This window comes from Halictus rubicundus, chromosome 15, assembly GCF_050948215.1.
Source record: "Halictus rubicundus isolate RS-2024b chromosome 15, iyHalRubi1_principal, whole genome shotgun sequence".
Classification (NCBI taxonomy): domain Eukaryota; kingdom Metazoa; phylum Arthropoda; class Insecta; order Hymenoptera; family Halictidae; genus Halictus; species Halictus rubicundus.
Window position 1 is genome coordinate 7,668,468 of NC_135163.1, and position 26,272 is coordinate 7,694,739.

The 26,272-nt window shown below is 39.5% G+C and overlaps 3 protein-coding genes and 1 long non-coding RNA gene across 8 annotated transcripts in view; 2 read left to right on the forward strand and 2 right to left on the reverse strand.

Annotated features, from left to right (window-relative positions):
* Stl (ADAMTS metallopeptidase stall) overlaps nucleotides 1-26,272 on the reverse strand; it is a 313,677-nt gene that overhangs the window by 66,588 nt on the left and 220,817 nt on the right. The window lies entirely within an intron of this gene.
* The window catches only part of LOC143361460 (dnaJ protein homolog 1), a 253,582-nt gene that overhangs the window by 12,049 nt on the left and 215,261 nt on the right, over nucleotides 1-26,272 (forward strand). The window lies entirely within an intron of this gene.
* LOC143361645 (uncharacterized) lies at nucleotides 2,671-4,077 on the forward strand. Its single transcript, XR_013083499.1, has 4 exons — nucleotides 2,671-3,105; nucleotides 3,170-3,316; nucleotides 3,640-3,882; nucleotides 4,064-4,077. It is a non-coding gene; the product is annotated as an uncharacterized LOC143361645 (long non-coding RNA).
* LOC143361456 (neprilysin-1) overlaps nucleotides 18,362-26,272 on the reverse strand; it is a 142,825-nt gene continuing 134,914 nt past the window's right edge. For 3 of the 5 annotated variants that reach the window (XM_076800863.1, XM_076800858.1, XM_076800860.1), the window contains 9 exons: nucleotides 25,191-25,377; nucleotides 24,287-24,463; nucleotides 23,757-23,857; nucleotides 23,616-23,671; nucleotides 23,194-23,480; nucleotides 22,700-22,858; nucleotides 22,548-22,624; nucleotides 21,741-22,045; nucleotides 18,362-21,175 (listed from right to left, as the gene is read on the reverse strand). In XM_076800863.1, coding sequence (XP_076656978.1) covers nucleotides 21,946-22,045; nucleotides 22,548-22,624; nucleotides 22,700-22,858; nucleotides 23,194-23,480; nucleotides 23,616-23,671; nucleotides 23,757-23,857; nucleotides 24,287-24,463; nucleotides 25,191-25,377 — 1,144 coding nt within the window. In that variant the 3' untranslated portion in view covers nucleotides 18,362-21,175; nucleotides 21,741-21,945. The remainder of the gene's footprint in view (nucleotides 21,176-21,740; nucleotides 22,046-22,547; nucleotides 22,625-22,699; nucleotides 22,859-23,193; nucleotides 23,481-23,615; nucleotides 23,672-23,756; nucleotides 23,858-24,286; nucleotides 24,464-25,190; nucleotides 25,378-26,272) is intronic. The other 2 variants (XM_076800862.1, XM_076800861.1) reach the window with 2 other exon arrangements.

Genomic DNA, 26,272 nt, shown 5'->3' on the forward strand with positions numbered 1-26,272 from the left:
CGGTCTCAGCACTTCCGGTTAAGTGTTTCATCTTGGTTCGTGGCTCCGCAGCCGTTTCTGCGCGATCTTCAAGGTTTCTAGCTAATTTTGAGGGGTCTTCGACTTTTGCTGCGATTTTTACGCCATCTTTGGCTTCCGCAGCGGCCTCAGCACTTCCGGTTAAGTGTTTCATCTTGATTCTTGGCTTCGCACCCGTTTCTGCGCGATCTTCAACCTTTCTAGCTAATTTTGAGGGGTCTTCGACTTTTGCTGCGATTTTTACGCCATCTTTGGCTTCCGCAGCGGCCTCAGCACTTCCGGTTAAGTGTTTTGTCTTGGTTCTTGGCTCCGCAGCCGTTTCTGCGCGATCTTCAAGGTTTCTAGCTAATTTTGAGGGGTCTTCGACTTTTGCTGCGATTTTTACGCCATCTTTGGCCTCTGCAGCGTCCCCAGCACTTCCGGTTACGTGTTTTATTTTGGTTCTTGGCTCTAAAAAGATTTTTCCGTGATCTTCAACGTTTCTAGCTAATTTTGCGGTGTCTTCGACTTTTGCTGCGACTTTTACGCGATCTTTGACCTCTGCAGTGTCCTCAGGACTTCCGGTTGAGTATTTTATTTTGGTTCTTTGCTCTGCAGACACTTCTGCGCGACCTTCAAAGTTTCTAGCAATTTTTGCGCTGTCTTCAACGTTTGCGACCATTCTTGCGCGATCCTTGATTTTTGCAGCAATTTTTACGCCATTTTTGGCTTCTTCAGCGTCCTCAGCACTTCCGGTTACGTGTTTTATTTTGGTTCTTGGCTCTAAAAAGATTTTTCCGTGATCTTCAACGTTTCTAGCTAATTTTGCGGGGTCTTCGACTTTTGCTGCGATTTTTACGCGATCCTTGACCTCCGCAGCGTCCTCAGGACTTCCGGTTGAGCATTTTATTTTGGTTCTTGGCTCTGCAGCTATTTCTGCGCGATCTTCAACGTTTGTAGCTAATTTTGCGGTGTCTTCGACTTTTGCTGCGATTTTTACGCGATCTTTGACCTCTGCAGCGTCCTCAGGACTTGCGATCATTATTTTCGCTTCGATTCTCGGTTCTGAGGATGGATTTTGAGCTGTTTCGATGAGTAATATTTTTTCTGACGAAGTTGCAGCTGTTGTTGCGGAGGACCATTTTGATTCTGGGGTGGACGAGTCGTTGGTGTTGTTTCTGAAGGTCATTGAAAAAGGGTTATGAAAGTTTTTAACGAGTAACTTTTCCGTTCCATAAAAATTGCAAACGAACATACAAGGTGTTCCTTTTAATTTGTCCTTAACATCTCCGTCATTCTAGCTGGCAAAAAATTGTCCAACAGCAAAATTGTTCGATCCAAAACAACTAATCAGACTTCGTACAATTTTAATAATAGTAATTAATTGAGAAAAAAACAATTAGGAAGTGTTAAAGACAGCAAGATAAAAGGAGCACCCTGTACATTCGCTAAAAAGAAACATATTCCGAATAGAATTTTTCCAAAATCAAAACATAACTGTTCCCTTCGATCTTTGCTTTTGAAAGATGGCGCAACATTGTCCTTGGGACTGGAAGAAAGAGGTTCGCGTTGAGCTTGATCCTGATTGTTGTCGGAGGGACGATGTCGGCGTTTTTGGGCATCTTTGACCAATTCGACCGATTTGCTCGAATAAGTACCGAGAAGGATCGGTTCACACGGAAGATTTTCGGACGTGTTTGACTTGTCCCGCGATTGAACGTTCGTCTCGTCGGCCTGGCTCCGCGCCATCGGATCGCTGTCCGAATTCGCACGCCCGCTCGCAGACAGTAACCTGTTGCAAGGTTTGTTTGCGCCCTTGCTGCTGGTGCTCGGCTCGTCTTCTTCCGCCGGCAAACTTTTCGCCGCCGCGAAAGAGGCGTTCGCGGCGGGCTTTATTTTCGGGTCGCAGGAACAACAGAAGCCCTGGAAAATTTATATGTCCCGGGTAAGTCACAGAGGATGATGAAGAATTGAACAATTATATGTGCTTTAAGGAACACAGAATCTGCTTTGAAAATTACAGAACACGATGAAGACCACCCTGGAAAATTGCACTGAAAGAGTCACAGCAAATGCTGAAGAACACCCTGAAGAATTTCACATGGCGTTAAAAAATCGACGATGAAGAACATCTTGAACAATTACATCTGCTTTGAAAACTCCAGAACGTGATGAAGACCACCCTGGAAAATTGTACTGAAAGAGCCACAGCAAATGCTGAAGAACACCCTGAAGAATTACATGGTGTTAAAAAATCGACGATGAAAATCTCGAACAATTATATCTGCTTTGAACATTCCAGAACACGATGGAGACCACCCTGGAAAATTGTACTGAAAGAGTCACAGTAAATGCTGAAGAACACCCTGAAGAACACCCTGAAGAACACCCTGAAGAACATTCCAAAAAATGGTGTATGCTCAAATATAATTACAGAAGATGATTAAGAATGTCGAAAAATGGTGCCTGCTTCGAGAGTCATAGCAGACAATTAATTAATAATTGAAATGACTGAACCGAAATGACGCACCTGACTGAACGGTACAGGTTCCCCTCGCATGATCGCCTGCCCGCAAGTAGGGTTCTCGCCGTCGACGGTGCACCCCCTGAAGTTAGGGGTCTCGTTGTTGATCACATCCTCCCTCGCCTCTGCGTTAACAACCTTGTTCAAAGTCTCTCGATCAATGATTTTGCCCGCGAGATCCCGCGAGTAAAGTCGCTCTGCTGGCACTTGATCGTCGATCGATAAAACCACAACCTTTCGTGAAGCTTCTCCGCTTATCGGACTCTGATAAAACAGTCCCGCGACCCACTATGGCGGCAGCGTTTATCCGGCAGGATAAGTTACCAGCAGAGAGACTCGATCGATCGAATCGTCCTCGGAGAATGATCTTGCGCACTCACACTTTTGAACTTCAGTCCGTACAGTTGTAGCACAGGTTCCTGGCGCAGCTTGATCACGTACGGATTCTGCAATGGGAATTTCTTCATGGTCGCCGGGTCCACCGCGTGATCGATCACCACGAATTTGTCTCTCGTGTCGGTCTATCGATCATGGTGCGGGGAACAGAGGAGAAATATTTCAACCGGAGGAATGATTTTATTCAGGTATAGCGATCTTACTGGTCCTATGTTGTTCAGCCTCATGTTGATCACGATCTTCTCCGTGCAGTTTTTGATCGTCCATCGGTTATCCTCCGAGCTACGCTCTTCGCGATTGTAGAGGTTCTTGTCTTTGATGTCGAACGCTCTGGAGGGAATTGCGAAGAGGAATGAGCCGAGGAATCACTATAATAAGGAACTGCTAGGGAAATTATTTGTGAGTCTAATAATAAATATCTGCAAGGACTGAAAAGTCCAGAACCATTCTGCATTCTGTTTGAAAAATTTTTGGTAAACTGCAGACTATTTTCTGGTATTAATCTTGAAGAGGAAATTATAATATATGTAACCCATCAGTTTGTGATTTTCTGGTCAATAGAAATAATTGTTTAAAGTTTGTATATATGTGAGCACATGCTTGAGGAATGTGCAGAGTTTCGTTCGTGTAAAAATAATTGCTCATTCCAAAGCTATAGCAAACAGAAAGAAATAAAAAATTCTTGTCTTTCCTAATTGTAAAATTGATTTACTTGTCCACAGAGAACGTTGAGCAAGGCGCAAGCACAGCTCTGACTTCGATCGACGGTCGATCGAAACCATGATCACTAGGGTTCTTTTTAACGCCAGTATACCGCGATCGACAGGCTGGATTCCTCGAGGGATGAATCCGTGGGACGTACGCGAATTCGGACACGTGTGGCGAGGGTGTAGCGGTCATTTTAGGATAAGTGACCAGTGTCATCTGTAAAAATTTTCGGAGAGAGATTCAGCTTGTTCGGAGAGGTAGGTTCCGGTTTGCTTATTTTTACCCAGAAGATCAGGAACTGCCAGCCAACCGGTGACATGTTAGGTCGTCTGTCCGAGAAATCATTCTTGGACCATTCCTGGTACCTTCAACAGGCAGATATATTGATTGTCTCCGATGAATAAACAATTAATTGGCTCGCGTTTCGGTTCGCCGTAGGGTTAGGTGCAGAGAAACGGCGAGATTCTCTGCTGTTTTGCTGATCGAGATGTGAAACTCGAATCGGAGGCGAGATATCAAAAATTAATATGCTTGAAATTGGCGTGGTTTATTGTCCGAAGGATCTTCTTCCATAAAAGCGAGCTATCTCTGAGGATCCTTCCTATTAGGTAACGTGGTTCCTTGTTTTCTAATTAAATTAGTAACTATTTTAAATTTCAAATGAAATTTATTCGGACAAATAGTCTCGTCTAGTCTTAGAACAATAATCATTTCTAATTTCAAATAGTCTTTCCTTTCGTGTCAGTACTTTAAATAAAATTTCTACCGCAGCCTCGTGTAACTTAAATGAATTTTTATTTCGTTCTTGCACAGGTTTAAGATCAACTACAAATCAACCACTTCACCATGTCACCAATACTTCACGAATTTAGGCGTACTAGCAAGAACCGAATATTCCGTATACTTTATTTCTCTACGTGTGCTTAATATTATCTAGAAGTTATAATATGTATATGGCTCGTCTGTCAATCATTATATATAAGAACAATAATGAATAAATAAAGACAATTTAATGAAAAGACGAATCTGTATATATGATTTATTAAACCCTCAATTTTTCCCGAAAGTCCAACTTATCGTTAAGTTACACTACTGAATTATTCGTGGCACCTCCTTCGAAATCATGTTTTCCTAATAGAAAGTTTTCGGCGGTCTGACTTGTCGTTGACTTGTACTACTGAAATGCCGAGAATTTTTGTGGGTTTCGACAACGCATTCAAATAAGCGTCATTTTTTAATAGGTATGCAAACAGCATCGTACACCTACGCGTGTACATTGCAACAATTATCGTGCCGTGATTTCTTACACCTTTCGTAATATTTTTGTTATTATTATGAATTAATTATATTGACGTCGATGAATTAGTTATGTTGAATCAAATTAATTATGTTGATACGTTAACATTTATTAATAATATGTGTGTACAAAACAAAATTTTTATAACTGTACTTTTGATCTGTAGATTACATAAAGGAACATATATATAATAAGGTATAAATGCGTGTATTAAAAAATCTACGAATTAAAATTTATATTTGTATGAAAAATTTTAAATATTGAAAAGATTTTGAAACGAGCAAACGAATATTCAGATGACCGTTTAATCACATTATTTACGACTGAAAAGTGGTACGTTGGAGGGACAGTTCTCGGAACGTGACGTCACATTTATTGCGTCGAAAGAAATTTTTCGTGCGACGCAGTTAAACAGGTACGAACCTGCGTTTTCGATCGTGCGCCATTTTTAGTGGACGCGGTCACGAACCAATAGCCGAGCCTCCCCTTTCCACCGATCCCAATTCGGGGGCAATCGCCGATCATCGGAGACAATCGTCCCCCATTTTCTATGCATAAGCGCCCACTATTCGGGCCTTTTGCCCCCCACCCTCACTCCTACCTTCGCGGTCGCGACGATCCGACCGCGAGTTCATTATAATTCAGAAAGTCAAAGTGACAACACGCGTTGTCTGTTATCTCCGAGTGCCACCCTCTGTCATTGTTCGTCCTTGTCGATCGCGTCGCGACCCCGAGACGTGCACAAAATTATTCTACGACGCAGGACAAGGACATTTACTTGGTGCGTACCGTTTTCTGTGTTTTACCATTATTTATCTTAATTTATATTCAAATTAATACTGTGTTTAAACGAATTATTTATTTTTTATTGAATTCAATTTATTCTCGAATCGTGTTTCCTTCTCGCGATAATTTACTGTTGCGTCGTGACGATCAGTCGTATCTAAAATCGATAGAAATCGAGTTTATTTCATTTTGTTTCAAATTAATTTTGATTTTATATTCAATTTGAATTATTTGTTTCCTGTTAATTAGGATTTTGTTCTTTGACAGCTGGTCGATTGAAATTAATTGAATGTGTTCTTTCTGTTATAGAACCTGAGGGGAAAAAAGGCAAGGATACACATAAGAAATCGATAGCCCAGTTCGAGACATGTACATACAATATGATTTCTTCGAGCAGGAGAGGATATGTGAGTATACCAGTACATCTTTCCAATTAAATTTTGTTATTGAATGTTTTCTTTTGAAATTATTCGTGAAAAATTAATAATAACTTATCGTTGATTTACTTTCGAGGAAATTTAAAGCTCATGAAATTTTTCGATTATTTAATTCAAGTGATAATAGTTTCCAACATATTGTTTAATCGCGGTTCGACTTTTTTTCTATATTTTTTTTTTATGAGTCTTGTGTGAATCCGTTGTTTATTGAATTGTACAGTGACGCTTATTCGGACACTCTTAAAAAGACGATAACTTTTTTAAACTTTTCTTTTTTAACTTTTAATTTTTAACTTTTTAACTTTTCCAAAAATTCCGTCATATGGTTCAATATTAAAAAAGTTATCGTCTTTTTAAGAGTGTCCGAATATTAATAAGCATCACTGTATATATTTGTTGTATCAAATATCAATAGTTTCTACTATATTGTTTAATCGCGATTCCACCTTTTTTTATATATTTTTTTATGTGTCACATTTTTCAATTGTGCTATTTTTCAAATGTGCTATTTTTCAAATGTGCTATTTTTCAAATGTGTTATTTTTCAAATGTGTTATTTTTCAAATGTGTTATTTTTCAAATGTGTTATTTTTCAAATGTGTTATTTTTCAAATGTTATTTTTCAAATGTTATTTTTCAAATGTGTTATTTTTCAAATGTGTTATTTTTCAAATATGATATTTTTCAAATGAGTTATTTTTCAAACATGCTATTTTTCAAATATATTTTTCAATTGTGATATTTTCAAATGTGCTTTTTTTAAAAATATGCTATTTTTGAAATCTGTCATTCTTTTTTAATTTTTTTTATGCTAATGTAAAATTAATATAGAGTTGCGTATAAAGATTAAAGTGCGCGGGGTTTTACATATTATAATATTTATTAAATTAACGTCACGAATAACAATGCACTGGTCGCGTTTGTTTTTTTTTTAACGTTGAATACGTATTTTGTAGTTTAGTGTTGCGAGAAAATGATCCACTCGCGGGTTTGTTTCAAATATAGATCGAGTGGACAATTATTTTTCGAATGCTATTTTTCAAATGTATTATTTTTCAAATGTATTATTTTTCAAATGTGTTATTTTTCAAATGTTATTTTTCAAATGTGTTATTTTTCAAATGTGTTATTTTTCAAATGTGTTATTTTTCAAATGTGTTATTTTTCAAATGTGTTATTTTTCAAATGTGTTATTTTTCAAATGTGTTATTTTTCAAATGTGTTATTTTTCAAATGTGTTATTTTTCAAATGTGTTATTTTTCAAATGTGTTATTTTTCAAATGTGTCATTTTTCAAATGTGTCATTTTTCAAATGTGTTATTTTTCAAATGTGTTATTTTTCAAATGTGTTATTTTTCAAATGTGTTATTTTTCAAATGTGTTATTTTTCAAATGTGTGATTTCATATTTCTTTTTCTAAACGAATTCTATATATCTCGTATTTATATTTTGAAGGTTACCTCAACTAGAGAAGAACCACTTTCGATTATTACGTTAGCCACCCTTGTTTTCAATATGTTCAAAGTTGTATTAGGTTAGGGATTTGAATATCTTTGATATACTATTAAGTAGAGAAGTTCGATCGAGACGGTGGAGGTCCGCACCTACTCTTCAAGTAGGGGACCTCGCAGCATAAGGCCGCGGCACACCATCTCTGGCAGTAAAGCCAGCGCTACTAGGCTTCGGTCTATATTCAAAGCGGCCAGCTCGTGGAGTGTATACTCGCGAGTTGGAATAACGTTTTGAACGAAGGGGCGCATCTGTCCTGGCGTTACGACGTCCAGGCAGGTGGATGGTGTTGTAACGCGTCTGAATCCGGGGTGGATTCTGTGGGCTTGGAAACCCAGTCGCTAACTGTCTCGTTTCGCCTCTACTTGAGCAGACATAAATTTATATTCGCTTTGAATACATTGGAAACAAGGGTAGTAAGGCTAACGTAATTAATCGTGGCGGAAGAACCTCTCCTGCTCATCAATAGCTGGGATCGATGCGAGGAGTGTTCAAATTTCTTCAAGCAGTACAGAATATGTAAGTACCAATATATCTTTCCAACTAAACTTTGTCACTTCACTTTTTCTTTTCGAATTATTCGTAAGAAGTCAATATTAATTTATCATTAATTTACTATCGAGCTTTCCAAACCTAATCTTTTCGATCTTTTTTTATATTTTTGTATGAATCCATTATATTAATTGTTGATTGCATTGTATATGTTTGTGGTATGTTTCTAACGAATTCTATATATCTCGAATTTTTATTTTGAAGGTTACCCTAAATGAAGAAGAAGACCGTCTTCCAATCATTACGTTAGCCACCCTTGTTTCGAATATATTCAGAGTTGTATTGTCTTAGAGTTTTGAATATCTTTGATATTGTATAAAAGTAGAGAAGTTCGATCGAGACGGTGGAGGTCCGCACCTACTCTTCAAGTAGGGGACCTCGCAGCATGAGACCGCGGCACACCATCTCTGGCAGTAAAGCCAGCGCTACTAGGCTTCGGTCTATATTCAAAGCGGCCAGCTCGTGGAGTGTATACTCGCGAGTTGGAATAACGTTTTGGACGAAGGGGCGCATCTGTCCTGGCGTTACGACGTCCAGGCAGGTGGATGGTGTTGTAACGCGTCTGAATCCGGGGTGGATTCTGTGGGCTTGGAAACCCAGTCGCTAGCCGTCTCGTTTCGCCTCTATTTAATTCGATATAATTTGATGATAACACGCTTTGAATACATTTGAAACTAGGGAAGCAAGACTAACGTAATGCATCGATAGCTCAGATTCAGAGCCAACGTGTAGAGCTTACTGCAAGGGGGAGAGAATGTAAGTAACAAAAGACATTTTTCCAATTAAACTATCTTATCGATGGAATTGTACGAATCATTTTGTAATGTATTGTTTCTTTTTTCTGACTCCAGGACTCTAACGCAGCTTTCTCATCCCTCCAACAAGTAGTGAGTGAAAAAATAACTGTCTTTTTTATTATTATAGTTGATTGGTAGTTGTTGATTTTGACGAGTATAGTGACCGTGGAAAACGCCAGGCCGTTTCCACGGGTAGTAATCTGTTTCCTAGCTAGGTAGGGTCTTTTTGTACGTCGCGTTTCTTTTTTTTAATGAAACAATTTCGATAACGGTATCACGAAATTTCGAGAAGATAAAAATCTTCCGTAATTTGGTATACGATTATTAATTAGAGCCACTTTTTATCACTATTTTGTCACTTTTAAAATTTATTTAAAATTAAATAAAAAACGTGTTTTAAAATTAGTTTCAATCGCTTGAAAGCACTAGATCTTACGTACAAAAAGACGATTCGCGACGGATAGATCCTCGAGATAAAGTATTATTTTCACGAGTACATTACATTTAGTATAGTACTTTTTTCAATAGTTTCGAAACTTTGCTTTGTCGAAAGGATCGTCCGAGGGTTTTTTTAATATTTTATTAAAGATTGCAAATAAATAAATTAAATAAATGAAAATCTTTCTCAGTCTTTTTGCTTAACAATTAACATTTTCTATTAGTTCATTCAATTATTAAATATTTCCTTCATAATTTGCTATTATATCTTGAATTTCAAATAGTCTTTTTGCAAGAATGCATTAGCCCGTCTACATAATCTAACGAATTCTTTTAGTTAGGATTTTCAGGATATTAAGGTTCCCTGTTCGTTGCTCGAATCCTCTCGCGTGCCCAGGCGCTACTCGGGAGGGTGAGAGCAACGGGCACATGGAATATTGTTTTAATAATATATATGTGTGGCGACTGACAATGGTTAGTGTATCGTGCACGACGTATTTTCCACTTGTGTGTGTGTGTGATTAGGCAGTGGAATTGCGTCGGTTTTCTAAACTAGATTCAATAACGCATATTCCTGTCGATCTGTGACATGCTACATAGATCTTCGTGGAATGTGTTGGCGCGTAACTTTTTCAAAGACTACGTTAACAATATCCAGAATTACACGTAGTTTAATTCACTCTCGAAAACAGTTTGTTATTTCGATTTATCCATTGATTTATCTCGCAAAGGTCACTGCCATTGTCAGTCGATTTCATGAAAACTGGTACGTACCTTAGTGTGTTTGAATGAGATTTCGACGTTAGGGTGTCGGAGGCGTCCCGGGACGTTCTCTCTAGGTATTAGGCTATTGCACCCTGGCGTCTGAATGTGGATCGTGTAGCGAATGTGTTGGTGAGCATGTGTTTTTTGCCATTTTTTAAATATAGGACTAGGCAGGTAGGTAGCTTACCTTGTTGGTGTGAATGTTAATTTTAAGTAGGTAGGGGCCGGGGCTGGCTACCGTTTTCTCTTTCGGGTAGGCCGCGATTCGCCCGGTAGTCAGTTCCTGGAAGAGCTTTCGAAGTTTCGTCCTCGAATCGAAATCGAACGAGGCATGACGTTCGATGAATGATTCGTGCTCGATTCTTCTTGCTCGCATAGCTTTTCGCGGACGCGGACGCGAACGTGAACGCGCGCGGATTAGGGCCTCGAAACGTTGCGCACCTGCTCGATTGCACCAGAGGAACGATCGACTTCTCTCGGGACTTGTCGTTCGTCTCGGAAGTCGTCGATCGTTTTCCCTGCGAGCACGTTTATGGTTTCAGATGTTCGGCGGACCGCGAAGAAAAAGAAGAGGCCCGACAAACAGTCACTCAAGAGGGCAGCAACTGCATGTCGTTTTTCTTCGTTACTACCTTGTCACTATACTCGTCTGTAGAAATACTAGAAGTAGTTGTAGAAGTAGTTAGTCGTACACATGGGCAGGCCTCGCCGCCCCAACGATCAGCCGAGATGGGCACATCCGCGATTTGCAGTAGCGTTGCGATAAAAAAAACACGTGTTGCATTAGTAGATTTTGAACAGAGGTTTCTATCAAAGTTAGTGTTGCGGAGATAATCGCGGTCTAGATTGTTTATATAGTGTAGTGTTGCGAATTAAATAGTCGCGATTTTCATTTCATTTCCTTTTTGATTGCTGCTTGAGGCAATTTTTAAGATATTAAGATTTTATAAGAATTCTCTTAGTAGTCTTTTTTCGATCCTCTGTTCGTTGAATTAGCGTTGCGCAGCAAAAAAGGATCGCGTTTGCGGTTCGAGTCATTTTCGACATTTCAGGCGCCCATGCTCGAGCTGCAACGAACCACTGGGGAAGTGCAGTCAAAATGGCTGCCCGGTGTGGTGCAGGCATTCGCGGTTTCGATCAGAGTTGCGAGAGAATTACAACGGGTTGAGTTAGCGTAGCGTAAAAATAAGACAGAATTTTCTTAGCCACCGTTTTTGCTAATGACAAAGTAAGGTAGTGGAGAAGCCGGGTCTCTCCACCAACAGACTTTGTCACTCTTACTGCATGCCGCGAATCAGTTAATAAAAATACTATTTCTGTTTGAAAAATTAGCGTTGCGAGAATTTGTTGTCGCGATTGTCTTAGCGTTGCGAAAAACACGAACGCGGTTGTCCTAAGGCGGGATTAACGTGCATATTCGAAAACGCAGAACATGAGATTTAATGATTAGACTCGCGACCGCGTGTATAAAAAGTAGACGATTAACATTGCAGAGTCGGTAGCGCACAGAGCATACGAACATTGAATTCTGGAGATTTTGTTTAGATTTTTCGAGTTATATTGCTCGAGTACTTTATTTCAAGTTTAGAGTTTTTGCGACCGTCGAAATGTGGAGCATGTGTCCACCGGACCGCTACACGTCGAGAAGAAACGTAATGGTACGTTCTCAGGTCGCAGTTAGCGCAAAATCACGGTGCACGTTACTACGTTCAATTCCGCGCGGTGTGCCCTAACACACGACACGTTTGCCGTTCCAGCAATGGAACGAGTGTATCCGCTGTCGTACGAAAATACCATACACAAAAAGAAGACGTATTAAGTTACGTCACCTGTGGTGGTACGCACGTCAATGTCATGGTGACCATTGTATTAGCATCTAATGCGGTGCAAGCCATGGCGTTGACGTGACTTACGATGGCGGAGTAAATCACTGTAGCTTCACCTGAACGTAGCGACGTGTGCCTTGGCCATTTGATGGTGTGTGAGCGCTAAATGCAAGGAGAACCTACCATCGCGTTTCACAAAGCATGTATTTTTTAACCAACGTAGTGGTTCGATCGGGTTAGTAAACATACACGATGTGTATGTAGAGAGTATCGAACGCCTCGTCGGCCCGTAAGGTAAAAGACGAGGTATCTTTACGTAGACCGTGCAGTAGTTTTGTCGATAGAACTTGGTGTTCGTTGCGCAATGCAAAACTGATTTTGCAATGTTCGAATTTGTAACAATAGTCGGGACCGCGAAGTATAGTCCCCTACTCGCGTGTTATAGAAAGAATTAGAGATTCGAATCGATTTAATACGAAAGTTTTCCAATATGCAAACGGTAGAAAATCCCGTCTTTTAGAGTTGCGATAATTGAAATGCCGCACTGCACCCTATGACTGCCCCTGACTACCTGCAGCCCGGTGTGGCTGCCCCTGCAAACCCGCAGCCGGTGTGGCTGCCCCAAAAAATACCCGCAGCCATTGCTTCCCCTTTAGAGTTGCGTATAAAGAAATTAAAGTGCACGGGAGTTTTCGATATCGAATTTAATAAATTAGTGTCGCGAGAAATAATGCACTGCTCGCGTTTGTTTCTTCATATTTATTATTTACTATTTGTAGACACTAGCGTTGCGAGAGAATGATTCGGTTTTGCTCCCTCCCCATAAATTCAAATGGCTGCTATCGCGGTTCCATTTAGTGTTGCGGAAAAATAAATGAAAGTGCACGGGAGTTTGCTGTTTTGAAAATAATAAAATAGCGTTGCGGTAAATAATGCACTCCTCGCGTTGTTAGAAGATATTCAATGCAAATTTTTGTAGAGTAGCGTTGCGCAAAAACAGTCCACTCGCGCGTTTGTTTGAGATATATCGAGTGGACAACTATTTTGCATATGTATTTTTTTTATTTTTATTTTTTTTTGTGCTAACCCAAGATTCAGTATGTTTCAGATTTTTCATCCCTTGACAGGTAGATGGTAAGACGAATTAAATTGAATCTAATGAACGGTAATGAATGAATTATTTAATGTATTATTTTTGAAGTGTACTATTTTTCAAATATGTGATTTTTCAAATGTCATTTTTTTTACATTTTTTTTCATGTGATAATTAAAAATTAATATAGAGTTGCGTACAAAGATGAAAGTGCACGGGAGTTTTACGTATTATAATATTTATTAAATTAACATCACGAATAAAAATGCACTGTTCGCGTTTGTTTTTTTTTGAAACGTTGAAGACGTAATTTGTAGTTTAGTGTTGCGAGAAAATGGTCCACTCGCGGGTTTGTTTCAAATATATGTACATCGAGTGGACAATTATTTTTGAAATGTGTAATTTTTTTTTAAACATGTTATTTTTGATATATGTAATATTTAATATGTGCTACTATTGCTATGTGCCATTTTTTAAATGTGTTATTTTTTAAAATGTGCTATTTTTGAAGTATGACAAATGTATTTCTGAAATGTGTCATTTCTTATTTATTTTCTTTTTTTTTTATGTACTAATTTAAAATTAAGTTTGTTTCAGATATTTTGCTTTTCTAATAGGTAGTGGTAAGCTATATGAGAACAGGTATAATAATTACCCACTACATATTATTCTCAGGATGTGCATAATGTTGGTTGTGCGTTGCATATTAAAAAATTAAACCAAGGTAAAACCAAAATACAACCAAGGTAAAACCAAAATACAACCAAGGTAAACAATTCAACTTTAAGAGGTATCTGGTAATTCAAATACCTTTATTATTTATTATTATTTTATTATCTGTGTATGGTTGCATGTTGTGTTGTCTGTGTGTTGTATGTTGTGTTGTCTGTGTGTTGCATGTTCTATTTAATTCACTGAATTTTACATTTCAGCAAATTTGGGTTAGCTACCCACTACACACTTAGGTACACACACAGTTCAAATATAAAACACTTGTTAGGTAGGAAATATATGGGGATTACACAGAAAAAAGGCACAATTATAAAAAGTGCAGGCAAGGGGAAAAAAATTAATTGTTATAATAGGCAGGTAGTAATTCGGCGGGTAGGCTTTGCAATTAGCTCTTTTTGGTATTCGTTTGTACAGTGATCGAAAGTAGAGCACTGTCAAATGTGTATTAGGAAGAGTATATACAAAATTGTGGATTTTTTTTATATTTTGTAATATTGTTAACTTTCCGTCGGGTGGGACGATAAAGAAATACTAAGTGGGTGGGCGGGTCTCCCTCACAGCAACCTCCACGTGGTGAGACCCGGGCAATCGGTGTGATTCTCGATTTAGAATATTTTTAAAAATTAAAAAAAATTTAAAATCGACGATCACATCGAGCTAATGGCTGTGATAATGAAAAATAGTTCTTCGGCATGATATCGAACTTTTTATTATAAACAGTATGGTAACAAATATAATTCTTAAAGAAGAAGATGAAGGCAAGAATATGGGGTCTGCTAAAAGAGACCAGACCGTGTACATGGATGCTGCAACAACAGTTGAAGATATGCGTCAGCGTATCATCATAGCATTATCAGAGGCGCTATGTAGACGGCCATCATTTCGAACGTTTATAAAATACAGGTATTCTGCTTCCATATATTAGTTTTATACGTTTTTTTCTATCCTTGAACTTGAATAACCTTGAAATAATATAGTCACTGAATTCCTAATGAAAGGGGCTATCATTGTAGGTGTTTAAAAAAGGGTGGTTTCATTTAAAATAGTCAAGGTGACCGTGATATCTCTAAAAAAAATGACATAAAAACAAAATTTTTTATGGCATCGTTCAGCCCCATTGTACCATTGAACTTTGTCCTTACCATATTTTACGTATCTTTAGAAACAACAAAAATATTTGCAAACGTTAGGCGACTTACCCTGTATATTATACTTTTAAGAAATAAAATTTTTTAAATCAACTTTGTAAGTCAATTTTTTAAAATAAATTAAATTTTTAACAAAGAATGTTTTTTAATAAGCATCTCTTCATAAACAAAATTTTGTTAATAAATAGAATTGTTTGAGCAAATAAACACTTCCCTTTGTTTTTTAAATTTAAATAAATTCAATTGAAATAGGATATATTTTTAACTAGATTAATAAAATGCACTTCCGTATTTACAGAGTCTACTTCGGTTTCGAAGATTGTACATATTTAACACGATAAGGACCAGGTAAGCAGTTGTGTCCTCACTGTGGTAGTTTACAAGATACTTCAACATGTGGTCCACCGTCGCCCGTCCATTCAATTGTGTTATTGAATCTACTGTATTTGTATTTCTATCAATATCTGTATTCCTATGTAGTAAATGATTTTGTATTTTTCTCTCCACGTAACGAAAATTAATTTTCTAATCTCTTTCCTGACAAAGAAAAGCGTCCCACAATAGGCCCCCCTTTATTTACGGAAAAATATCGTATGATTTTCTTCATATAAAAGTCGCTAGGACACTACTCCCTTTCTGGAATCCGTCAATTAAGTTTCTGATAAGAAATAGCCTAGGTAGCCTTCTATTAAACACTTTTAACGAAAATCTAATTGAGGCCTGGTTTTAATTAGAAATGACAAAAACTGTGACTGTGACCCTACGTGACGTCAAATTTTAAATAGAGAACCCCTTCCATTTTCAGGGTATACAAACCCACTTATTTTCATTCTCTAGGACAGTAATCGTGCAGTCACGACTAGAGTCACGTCGCGTTACACGCATAAGAGTCAATTCTAGTGAGATCGGGTTTAAAGTCTTTCGAATCAAATTTTAACCTTATAGATTCCGTTAGTTCCGTGCATTCTAGGTTTTTTCATTGTTTACTTTAAATCCATTCGCGACACCAACAACAACACGTAACGCAACTTTCAATTGAGAATATATTTGTCTTGTTTCGTGAATCGCGCAATCTATAGACCCTTAATTATTGTTCAATATCCTAATTTAATAGTTGAACGTTCCCACACGGTACAATTTCACCGCTCGGATTGTACCAATTAAAATATGTATAAGTTACGAGGACTACTAACTATCTTAGCGGCTCCCCTAATTACGCATCAGGTTCGTCCTCGACGTCAACAATCTAAGCGGCTCCTCCGTTTCGAATTGCGTTCGTCCGCGTATCTAACTAGCAAATTGAAACCATATTCCTGGGGTAATAACCTCTCGCCGGCCTCTCGCGTTTGTTCGCAGCCCTGGTTCGTAACAGATATTATTTCGCTTTTGTTTCCACTTTCTACTTCGTAGATAAATTCAGCATTCCAAATTGCGAACGTTTCTAGAAGCCTTAAAAAATTGTAAATTGTAATTGTAATTGTAATTGTATCCTCTCGGATAACGCTCACCTAAATTACTGGACGTCACACCCTATGCGATACCACGATTACCGATGCGCAAACCATATTGTATGTATAGATTTATATTGTATTTTAACAAAATCATTTTATGTAAGTATTGAGAATGAATAAATAAAGAAAATGTAATGAAAAGACGTATCTGCGTATATAATTATTGAATGCCCAACCTTTCCCGCACATCCCACTTGTCGTTGAGTAATACTACTAAATTTCGGTATTTTTCCAATTCGAAAGCAAAATTTTTTTAAATTTCCTAAAGATTCGACCGCCTGACTTGTCGTTGACTTGTACTACTGAAATTTCGAAAATTTTCGAGCGTCTGGCCTGACGTTGACTTGTACTACTGAAATTCCTTTGATATCATGTTATGATATATAACATACCTCCTTTGATATCATGTTCTCCTAATACAAAAGTGCAAATTTCCGAAAATTTCGTGAAAATCTCGACCGTCTGGCTTGTCGTTGACTTGTACTACTGACATTTCCGAGAATTTTGGCCGTCTGACTTGACGTTGACTTGTACTACTGAAAATCGGATACCTCCTTTGATATCATGTTCTCCTAATACAAAAGTGCAAATTTTCCGAAAAATTCCAGAAAATTTTCGACCGTCTGGCTTGTCGTTGACTTGTACTACTGTCATTTCCGAGAATTTTCGAGCGTCTGGCCTGACGTTGACTTGTACTACTGAAAATCGGATACCTCCTTTGATATCATGTTCTCCTAATACAAAAGTGCAAATTTCCGAAAATTTCGTGAAAATCTCGACCGTCTGGCTTGTCGTTGACTTGTACTACTGACATTTCCGAGAATTTTGGCCGTCTGACTTGACGTTGACTTGTACTACTGAAAATCGGATACCTCCTTTGATATCATGTTCTCCTAATACAAAAGTGCAAATTTCCGAAAATTTCGTGAAAATCTCGACCGTCTGGCTTGTCGTTGACTTGTACTACTGACATTTCCGAGAATTTTGGCCGCCTGACTTGACGTTGACTTGTACTACTGAAAATCGGATACCTCCTTTGATATCATGTTCTCCTAATACAAAAGTGCAAATTTTCCGAAAAATTCCAGAAAATTTTCGACCGTCTGGCTTGTCGTTGACTTGTACTACTGTCATTTCTGAGAATTTTCGAGCGTCTGGCCTGACGTTGACTTGTACTACTGAAATTCGGATACCTCCTTCGACATCATGTTCTCCTAATACAAAAGTCCAAATTTTCCGAAAATTTCGTGAAAATCTCGACCGTCTGGCTTGTCGTTGACTTGTACTACTTAATTTCGAAAATTTCGGTCGTCTGACTTGACGTTGACTTGTACTACTGACATTTCCGAGAATTTTCGAGCGTCTGGCCTGACGTTGACTTGTACTACTGAAAATCGGATACCTCCTTTGATATCATGTTCTCCTAATACAAAAGTTGAAATTTTCCGAAAAATTTCAGAAAATTTTCGGCCGTCTGACTTGTCGTTGACTTGTACTACTGAAATTTCGAAATTTTTCGAGCGTCCGGCTTGTCGTTGACTTATACTACTGAATTTCGTGCCACCTCCTTCGATATCATGTTCTCCTAATACAAAGTTCGATTTTTCGGAATTGTGTTAATTTTTCGGGACTTCTACTAGGAGAACATGATAGCAAAAGAGGTGGCACGAAATGATATAGGATATTCATGTTCGGGGTGCAGAAAAAGAACGCATAACTGCTGTAACTAATATTCTTTATTTCTCACCAAATAAATTACATTTGTTAAACGTGTGTACAGTGTGCAGTCTTCTTCTCTTGCCTGAGAGCTGCTGAAGGCGAATAATAAAATTTGGGTCAAAGGGTTTGTATATAAACCATATTTATTTGCCATATGAGTTGTCAGCCATTTACATTTACAACGGTGTTTAAATAACGTGACTTTATGCTTTCGATTCGACGAGAGAACGAAGGACCGAGCTGCGTTCAACAACGTCGCGTCTCCAGACCGAAGAACAGAGATATTCAACGAAATCCACGTTTATCCCGTTTCTTGGACACGAACGTCGAGAACACCCGTCGGCAACGATCCCTCGACTCGCTTAAGTACTGCTTAAGAATATCACAGATCGCAATCCTTTGCGTAAACGCACTAAAATTGTAACAACCTTCGCTAGCCGTCGGCTCACGACGATGAAACGTCTGCGGTTCGCGGAAAAACGCTCGACGATCGTGGGAGATACGAATTATTTTGCGACGAACAGCCCGCTCTGTGTGATACGGTATAGAAACTGCGGATCCTTGTTGCGACAGAACCAATTTTACTAACTACTTATTAGTCTACCAATAAACAAGTGGATCATTGAATAGTACCGAAAAAGTGAGCAAGAAACGCGTGGCAAGAAATGCACCTAATTGAAATGCATATCTCACAATTGCCAGTCGCTAAATATAAACAGTGAATTATCTAATTGCGAGGTGAAATGTAGGCTAAAATATTCTATAAACATTTCTGAAGCAAAAAGTATGTATTTAGAGAGGACAAATATCGTGATAATAAAAAGGACTTTCCATTTCGAGGTCGTATTGTTCGGAACTCCGGTCAATTTTTGGCAAAATAATTACAGAAGTGTTCTTAATCATAAACTATGGAGTACGTTAGAATGCTTTTGTAAAGTGAATTGAATAAATTGATTTATTTAGAAACACCACAACACGCCAGAAAAATCAACAACACTAATTTAGACAATCCCGAACTTAATCTGATTCGAATTTTCTGATTTAGTAGAAGCCTTTTGCACAGGATGCAATTTTTCCTTTTCTTGAAACACGTGTAACTATTTGTATGTAGAACCAAATATATTCTTACCGAAAGAATATTTCATTTCCACCAAAAGGAGCATAAGTCGTCTCCGAAAAAATGGACCTCTTGGAGAAAGGTGAGCACAGGTGAGCCGTTCGTCGCGATCGGTGTAGAACAAGAATCCCGTATCGTTTCCAGCGAGAACCGAGCGAAACGGTGTCACGAATAAAAGCGAAGCATTTGAAAATCGAAGAGTCTCGTACCCGTACAGAGGAGAACCGAGCGAAAAATTACAGGTGTGAATCAAAGCGCGCGCTAAATCAGCCTGGTCTCTATAATCCGTCACCGCTGGCGCAGTTTTTATTCTGTGTTGCGTACCGTGTCTCTGTGTGCGCGTGGCTGTGTGTATGTGTTACGTCTCTCTGTGTACACGTGTGTCTGTGAACCAGCCAAAATTCGAGGCTCCCCGGTTAGTGAAATCGCAGGCTAACATTTAAAACGATGGCCTTCAGGGGTTCAACTAAAAACTAAACTGAAAATAGACGGGGAAACGTTGTTATTTACAGAGTATACAGACTAAGAAGAGCGAAGACAATCGGTGCGCGAGAAACTAAATAGATTCGCTTCGTAAATCTTTGCAGTTTACGTTCCCTAAATTTCCCTCTATCTAATCCACCCTATAAATTCATCCAACCCCTTCTCTCTTTCTCTCTCACCCTCTCTGCTTTTTTTAGCCCCCGCAACTCGTTCGAGGCTTCGCGAATAATTAATTAATTCGATGCTCGTCGCTCGAACTATGCCGGAAATTATATCTCCTCCCCCGATCCTAATCAAAGCGGCACCCACCCTCTTGGTAGTCCATGAAAACGTTGAGACGGTCCCCTAATTTACTGCGGGCCACCCCTACCTCATTATATTTTCATTGACGAGTTTGTTCCATTAATGTAATTTTATCGACGCCGAATTTTTGTGGTCATATTTTCTTACACGTTCAGAACATTGAGAATATTTTCTAATATTCACTAGTTTCCACATATTCGATTAATAACCAATACTCGTGATTAAACTTGGATTTTCAAAGAAAAGTTAGAGAGTTTAGCCATGCTCGTCATTAACTGCCACGCTTGCCAATAAATATTGTTTTCTCTATTTTGGTGTGGCAGTCAAAGCGTTAATAATATTAACTTACAATTGGTGTCGTCTTGCTTCTGTTACACAAACGGTACTGCGAATATTACCAACAATGTTCAGCGTCAACAAAACCACGTCGTAGTTACCAACAGAACGATCATGCATGAGGTAAGAGTGACTCGTTGCCAAGTGTCTTCAAGGACATCTACCGACACACTGTCCGCAAACTGAACAATCGAAGCGCTTTGTAATTTGCTTATCCTGCGGTGTGTACGTGTGTGTTTACTCGTGTGTACGTCATCTTCAAATATATTTCTGCTTTTTTTTTTGTCTTTTTAACTTTTGCTTTGTATCATTCACTCTCACTTTCTCTCTCACGCATACACGCACTCTCCCTCTCCCTTTCACTCTCTCTCTCTCTCGCTCTCTCCCTTTCTCTCGATCGAGTCTGATGTCCCGTATAATTTTTATTGCTTTCACTAGAATAAATCCTAAGGTCCTCTAAAGCGTCGTAGGGGAGAGATATTAACGTTAATGGCGCGTTTTTTTTTTCTTTTGAAACGAGTCTTGCGTCGACCAAACGAATTTTGGTCGATTTCCCACGCGGTCGTCCTTGAAACTCCCGGAACACCAAAAGTCAATCCCAGCGATCGATCCTTTCCGCGATCGAAGGGATCGAGGACTCGATCGTTGGTCGTCCTCGCGCGATCTTGTACGTCTCGCTTCGATCGTCGGCGTAGAGCTTCTGGAACAAACGTTACAATGTTAATTACATTTTTATTTTGGATTAGGAACTGTGGCGGATTTACAAATTCAGTAACTTTAGAATTTTTCTCCTGTTTCTATCACAAAAATGAAAGGAGCAGCTCTCTTCTTTTATACAACGACTTCGAACTTCTTAAATAAATTAAACTGTAAACGGTCTTTTAGAAAAATGAAAGAAGAAGTTCCTGTTTCATGAAGCCCCTTTAAACTTCTTCAATCGATTAAACTGTAAAACTTCGTTCGTAAAAGCAAAAGAAAAAGTTTATCAGGTGAGACGTAAAACACCCGATAAAACGAAAACTTGGATTAGGGCGAGATACTAATCAGTAAATGAAATCAGCAACTTTAGGGAGCCTGGAGCTATTGTTTCAGGAATGAATTCTAGTTGTTTAACACTTTAAGTACCGAGCCCTAAACGAGACTGACAGCCAGCGGATTTTATTTAAATTTCTCAAGAAAATATTTCTATAACTTCACAAGTTGTGGAACAAAAATTTGAAATCCGCCACTGAGGAGTATCAAAGCGTGTTTCGGAGTGTACGTACTTGAACCGATTCCCTCCAGCGCAGGATCGCTCGACAAACGCTGCAAAAATAATGGGACCCTATGGTCGATCGGGTCTCCAACTGTGAATTCGCCAACCGCAAGTTCCGAGCCGAGTCCCAATAGTCGACAAACTGTGGTTTTTTTTTTTTCGTGAATGAGGTCTTCTGACTTTTAAACCGGCGAACGATCGTCCGCGCCTGATCATCACCAGGTGGTGCACTTGTTCGGGGGGTTCATCTTGGTTCCGATCGGGCAGCGAAACGCGTCCGCGAACGCTTGGGAGTTCATCATTATACCGTTGACTCTGCACATCATCAATTTCATAATAAGAACCTCGTTTCTCTTATCAATTCCTACGTCAATACCCAAAATGTTCCACAACGTTCGAGTATTGACACGAGGGGTGAAAGAACATGGATTTCTATTTGATTAATAAAATTGTTGGCTCAACTTTACCTGAGGAAACCAGAAATGTTTAACTCTTTCATATGCAATCCTGTAGATTTTGGCGAGAAAATTTCGGAAACCCAAGTCTCAATCCTAGGAGATCACTAGTTCAAAAGTTATGGGTGTGTAAAGATATCCAGCGTTTCTGGCCGGTATGGGCGCCGCCATGTTGGTATATAGTGACCGTCGCGCGACGCTTCGAAGCGGAGCCGCTAGATGGCAGCACGAGCTCCTAGAATTGGCACTTAGGTTTTCGGTAATTTTCTCGCTAAAATCTACAGGATTAAATAAAAAATAGTTAAAAATGTCTGGTTTTCTGAGGTAAAGTTTAACTCAAGCTTGTTTCATCGTAAGCTCACCTTTCAGGCTGAGGTGTGTGGTAATCGAGTTCAACGGATAGAATGTAGGCCTCGGCAGTCATATTAGAACAGTAAGTCTGAAACAACGTGCTCGTCAGCAATGTCGATTCGAGATGAAGATCGTGAAAAATCCATGAATTCGATTGGTTCACCTGGGCGGCGCTTATGAAGAAAAGCTGGCTCGGACGAAGCCCCTCCAACCCGGGAAGACTTCGGTCCTTCCCGTTCGTCAAAGTATGCCAAGTTTTAAAAGAAATCTGCAAGGCTCCGATGTCCGCCACGTTCTCGTTCCTCGTCACGTTCCAATCGAACTGGAAACCAATTTTTGCATTGATCAAGCATTGTTTCACACACTGTCAATTTAGCATTGTATCGCAAATTACAATTTTCTAAGCTCTACACTCTACTATTAGAAATTCTCTTCGATGAACTCAAAAATGAATTTTCTGAGAAATACTAAATTTCATTTGCAATTATTTTAGGCCCCTCATCCCAGTGGGGCCTTCATTTATTGAAATTGCAAAGATTCTTTACTTTAGAAATAAAATCAGTCTGTACATTTTTCTGAAGGAACACATACCCAGTCACTTCTGGTAATTAGTGAGTTTAGAATGGTTAGATGATTGTTGTAAAAAATTATTTTCACCTGTACAGCGACGTCATTCCCATAAAATTGAACCTTCTTCCAAAAACTCCTGGCATACAATCTCGCAACGCATTCTATTCTTGCTTCCAGCCTCTTCCACGACTCCGGCGTGATCCACAGCCACTGATCGATGCTCAGATCAGGATCGAGAGGTAATCTGCGCCGGTGTAGATCGAAAGCGTGCAGGATCTCGTGACCGATTACCGATCCTAGTGTTGCGTGAGCCGCGTACGCAGGACCTCCGTCCCAAGACCATGACCAGGCCGTCATCATCGCCAATGGGATGCCTGAAACGCGACAAAAATATTTGTATTACAATAAACAAAAATTATCAGACTTTTAGTTTGAGATGGGACTATTTAAATTTGGGTCTCGTTTCGTCAACAAGTTTCGAGACAAATCATGTTAAGAAGGTACGTTACCGATTGTGTTTGTGGAGGACTCGTAGTAGGCGTTCACGCTGTAAGGATAACGGCGTCTGTAACAGAGAATGTCATGATTACAACGTTACAGAATATCCTCAGGAAGGTGAGAAATCATCATCATCAATCGTCGTCTCTTACTTCTCTGTCACGTTCCTCCTGAGAACTTTGTCGTCCACCGTGCGCACCTGTCGGAATCGCATTAGCACGCTGCGGAAAAAATCGTCTGGATCGATCTTCACCTGTCCAAAACGACAAACAGCCCTGATAAACATCTGTGTAAATTTTACTTCAAAATTCACGCTTATCAAAAATCACATAATTCCTTGAAATTTGACAAAGACCTGCTGGGTGTCCTTGGGAAAACGAGGATTCCATCATCATCATTTCTGAATTGTTTGAATCAAGTATGCTTGAATTAAAACTTAAAGATAACATTTTTCGGCTAACTTATGAACGTTATTGAACAAACCTACGAACAAATATCACAATTTTACCTTTGAATTTTAATTTGAAAACGCTACGAATTTTGGTTCCAACGCGATACTCAACTCCAGCACAAGTAAACGAACGGGTTCGGCTGTTAAATGCATCAGGGTTAATTGCTAGCCAGATAGTCGAGACGGAGTCCTCCATTTCCTATGATTCTAAACACCGTCGTATGTCCTCACCTCGGCCATTTCGCGGGCCAGCAGGCTCTCGTTGTAGAAACCAGGCCACACGTGAAATCTACCCCTCAACGAGTTCAGTTTCAGCAACGCTTGCGTCCTCGTCTCCTCGTCTAACCAGGACTTCACCAGGATCCTCTCGGCGACAGTTTCCTTTACACGCTCGAACAGTCCTCCCACCTGTTCTCAGGACCGATTCGATTCGATTAGCACCGATCGATCCACCATTACCATTACGATCCGCAAATAGACCGGGGCGATCCTCATACATTCATAATAATCACTTCCACGACCAAGAGAACATTGACCCCGACTCAAAAATATTTTCCAACCAATCAAACGTTCTCAATTTTACTGCTAACGCATTCGCGACATTGCCCCGATTAAAACGAGTCCAAACACGGCACACTTCGATTCACGTTTGTTTGTTTAATCCACGGTTTAATAGAACCTCCGTTATCCGAACCGACGTAAACAGTTCAGTCTAAAATTGTTTAACACACAAATCGGTAGAAATCTAACACTGTAGCTGGATAACTATATCTAACTGGACAATTATTATATTTGTATCCACTTTTTATTGACCAGTTCGGATAATCGAGGTTCCACCGTATCGTGGATTGAAAGGAGTAAACGTGCTCCGAGGTACGTCGTGTGGGGACTCGTTTCACTCGGAAAATTGCCACGAATACGTCGACAAATGTCTCGCGGAGAAATAATTAACAAAAATTAGTTTTACCAATACAGTACCAGTATTCAATGTGTGTAAAATTGAGCTTAGAGAGCAGAAGGCGTCGAGAGTACGCAGCACAACTCGTTAGCCAACGGCGTTTTGCGAATTTCCGACGAGCGAAAATTGAAATTTGCATAAAGATCCGGGCAACAGGCGTTTCCCGCGGATGCTCACCCTGTTCGCCAAGGTCTCGAGATGCTGAGGACTGTACTGTTGAACGTACAGCGCTCCCACCACTTCGCTGAACACCTCCTTGGTCAGCTTGAAGCAGGACAGTTCCCAATTCTTGCTGGCGGTCACGTTCACGATGTCGTGCAGCGTGTCGGTCGCGTACAACAGCAACAGTCCGTTGTGAATGATCCTTTCGGCAAACGACGGGCGAAATTAGGTGTGGGAACCGCCTCGGGCCGACAGCGAAAAGTAACGTCAGCTCGGCGAAACGAATAGGTGTGTGTGTGCACGTGTGCGTACGTATATGCAGATATCTCACCACGTTCCGGTGGGGAAACCTACTCGGGTTTTCGGGTCGTCGGTATTATCTCCATTAGATATATCCGGTGTAGTAATAAAAGCGATATTTCACCGAAAGGATAATAGCCCCGAGCCTGTAATAATGAACAGCTGCCCCCGAAAGCATAACGAATTAGCGGTATCGATTCCTCCCGGCGACACACCGCCTCCGACCGGAAGTGCGAGACTCTTTTATGGAAACCTCGAAACGACGCTTTTTAAACGGAGCCTCGATGGCGATTCGCTGATTTACTGCTTCTGGGGTAATTAAATCAGAAGAGAAAACGCATTTTCTAAAAGCGGTCGAGAATCCTTGCAGGACAATTTTCAATTTTAGGATGGGAATTTGTGTGCAAAATAAACATTTTCTAGGGCCTCTAATGTAAGAGACAAACGGTTTTAAGGTGGTCCCCTTCTTGATCATTCTCATCGATTGAAGATGATGGAACTGTCCTTTTAACCCTTTGCACTCGGCGCTACTTTCATTCTAAAACGAAATTTTTCCTCCGTCTTAGAATATTCTCATTTTGTTCATACGAAACTGATTCGATTTCCACATATAATATTTAAATGTTTAGTAATCTATTGAATACAAATTTTGTCATGTAACAAATATTTTGTAATATTTTTTGTAATTTCCTTGAAATATTGCCAGAACAATTTCTAGTGGTGTTAAATTATTCCAACGGTTCTACTATTTCGTGTTTCACTTACCCATTTTTGCTATAAGTGTGAAATCCGAATTC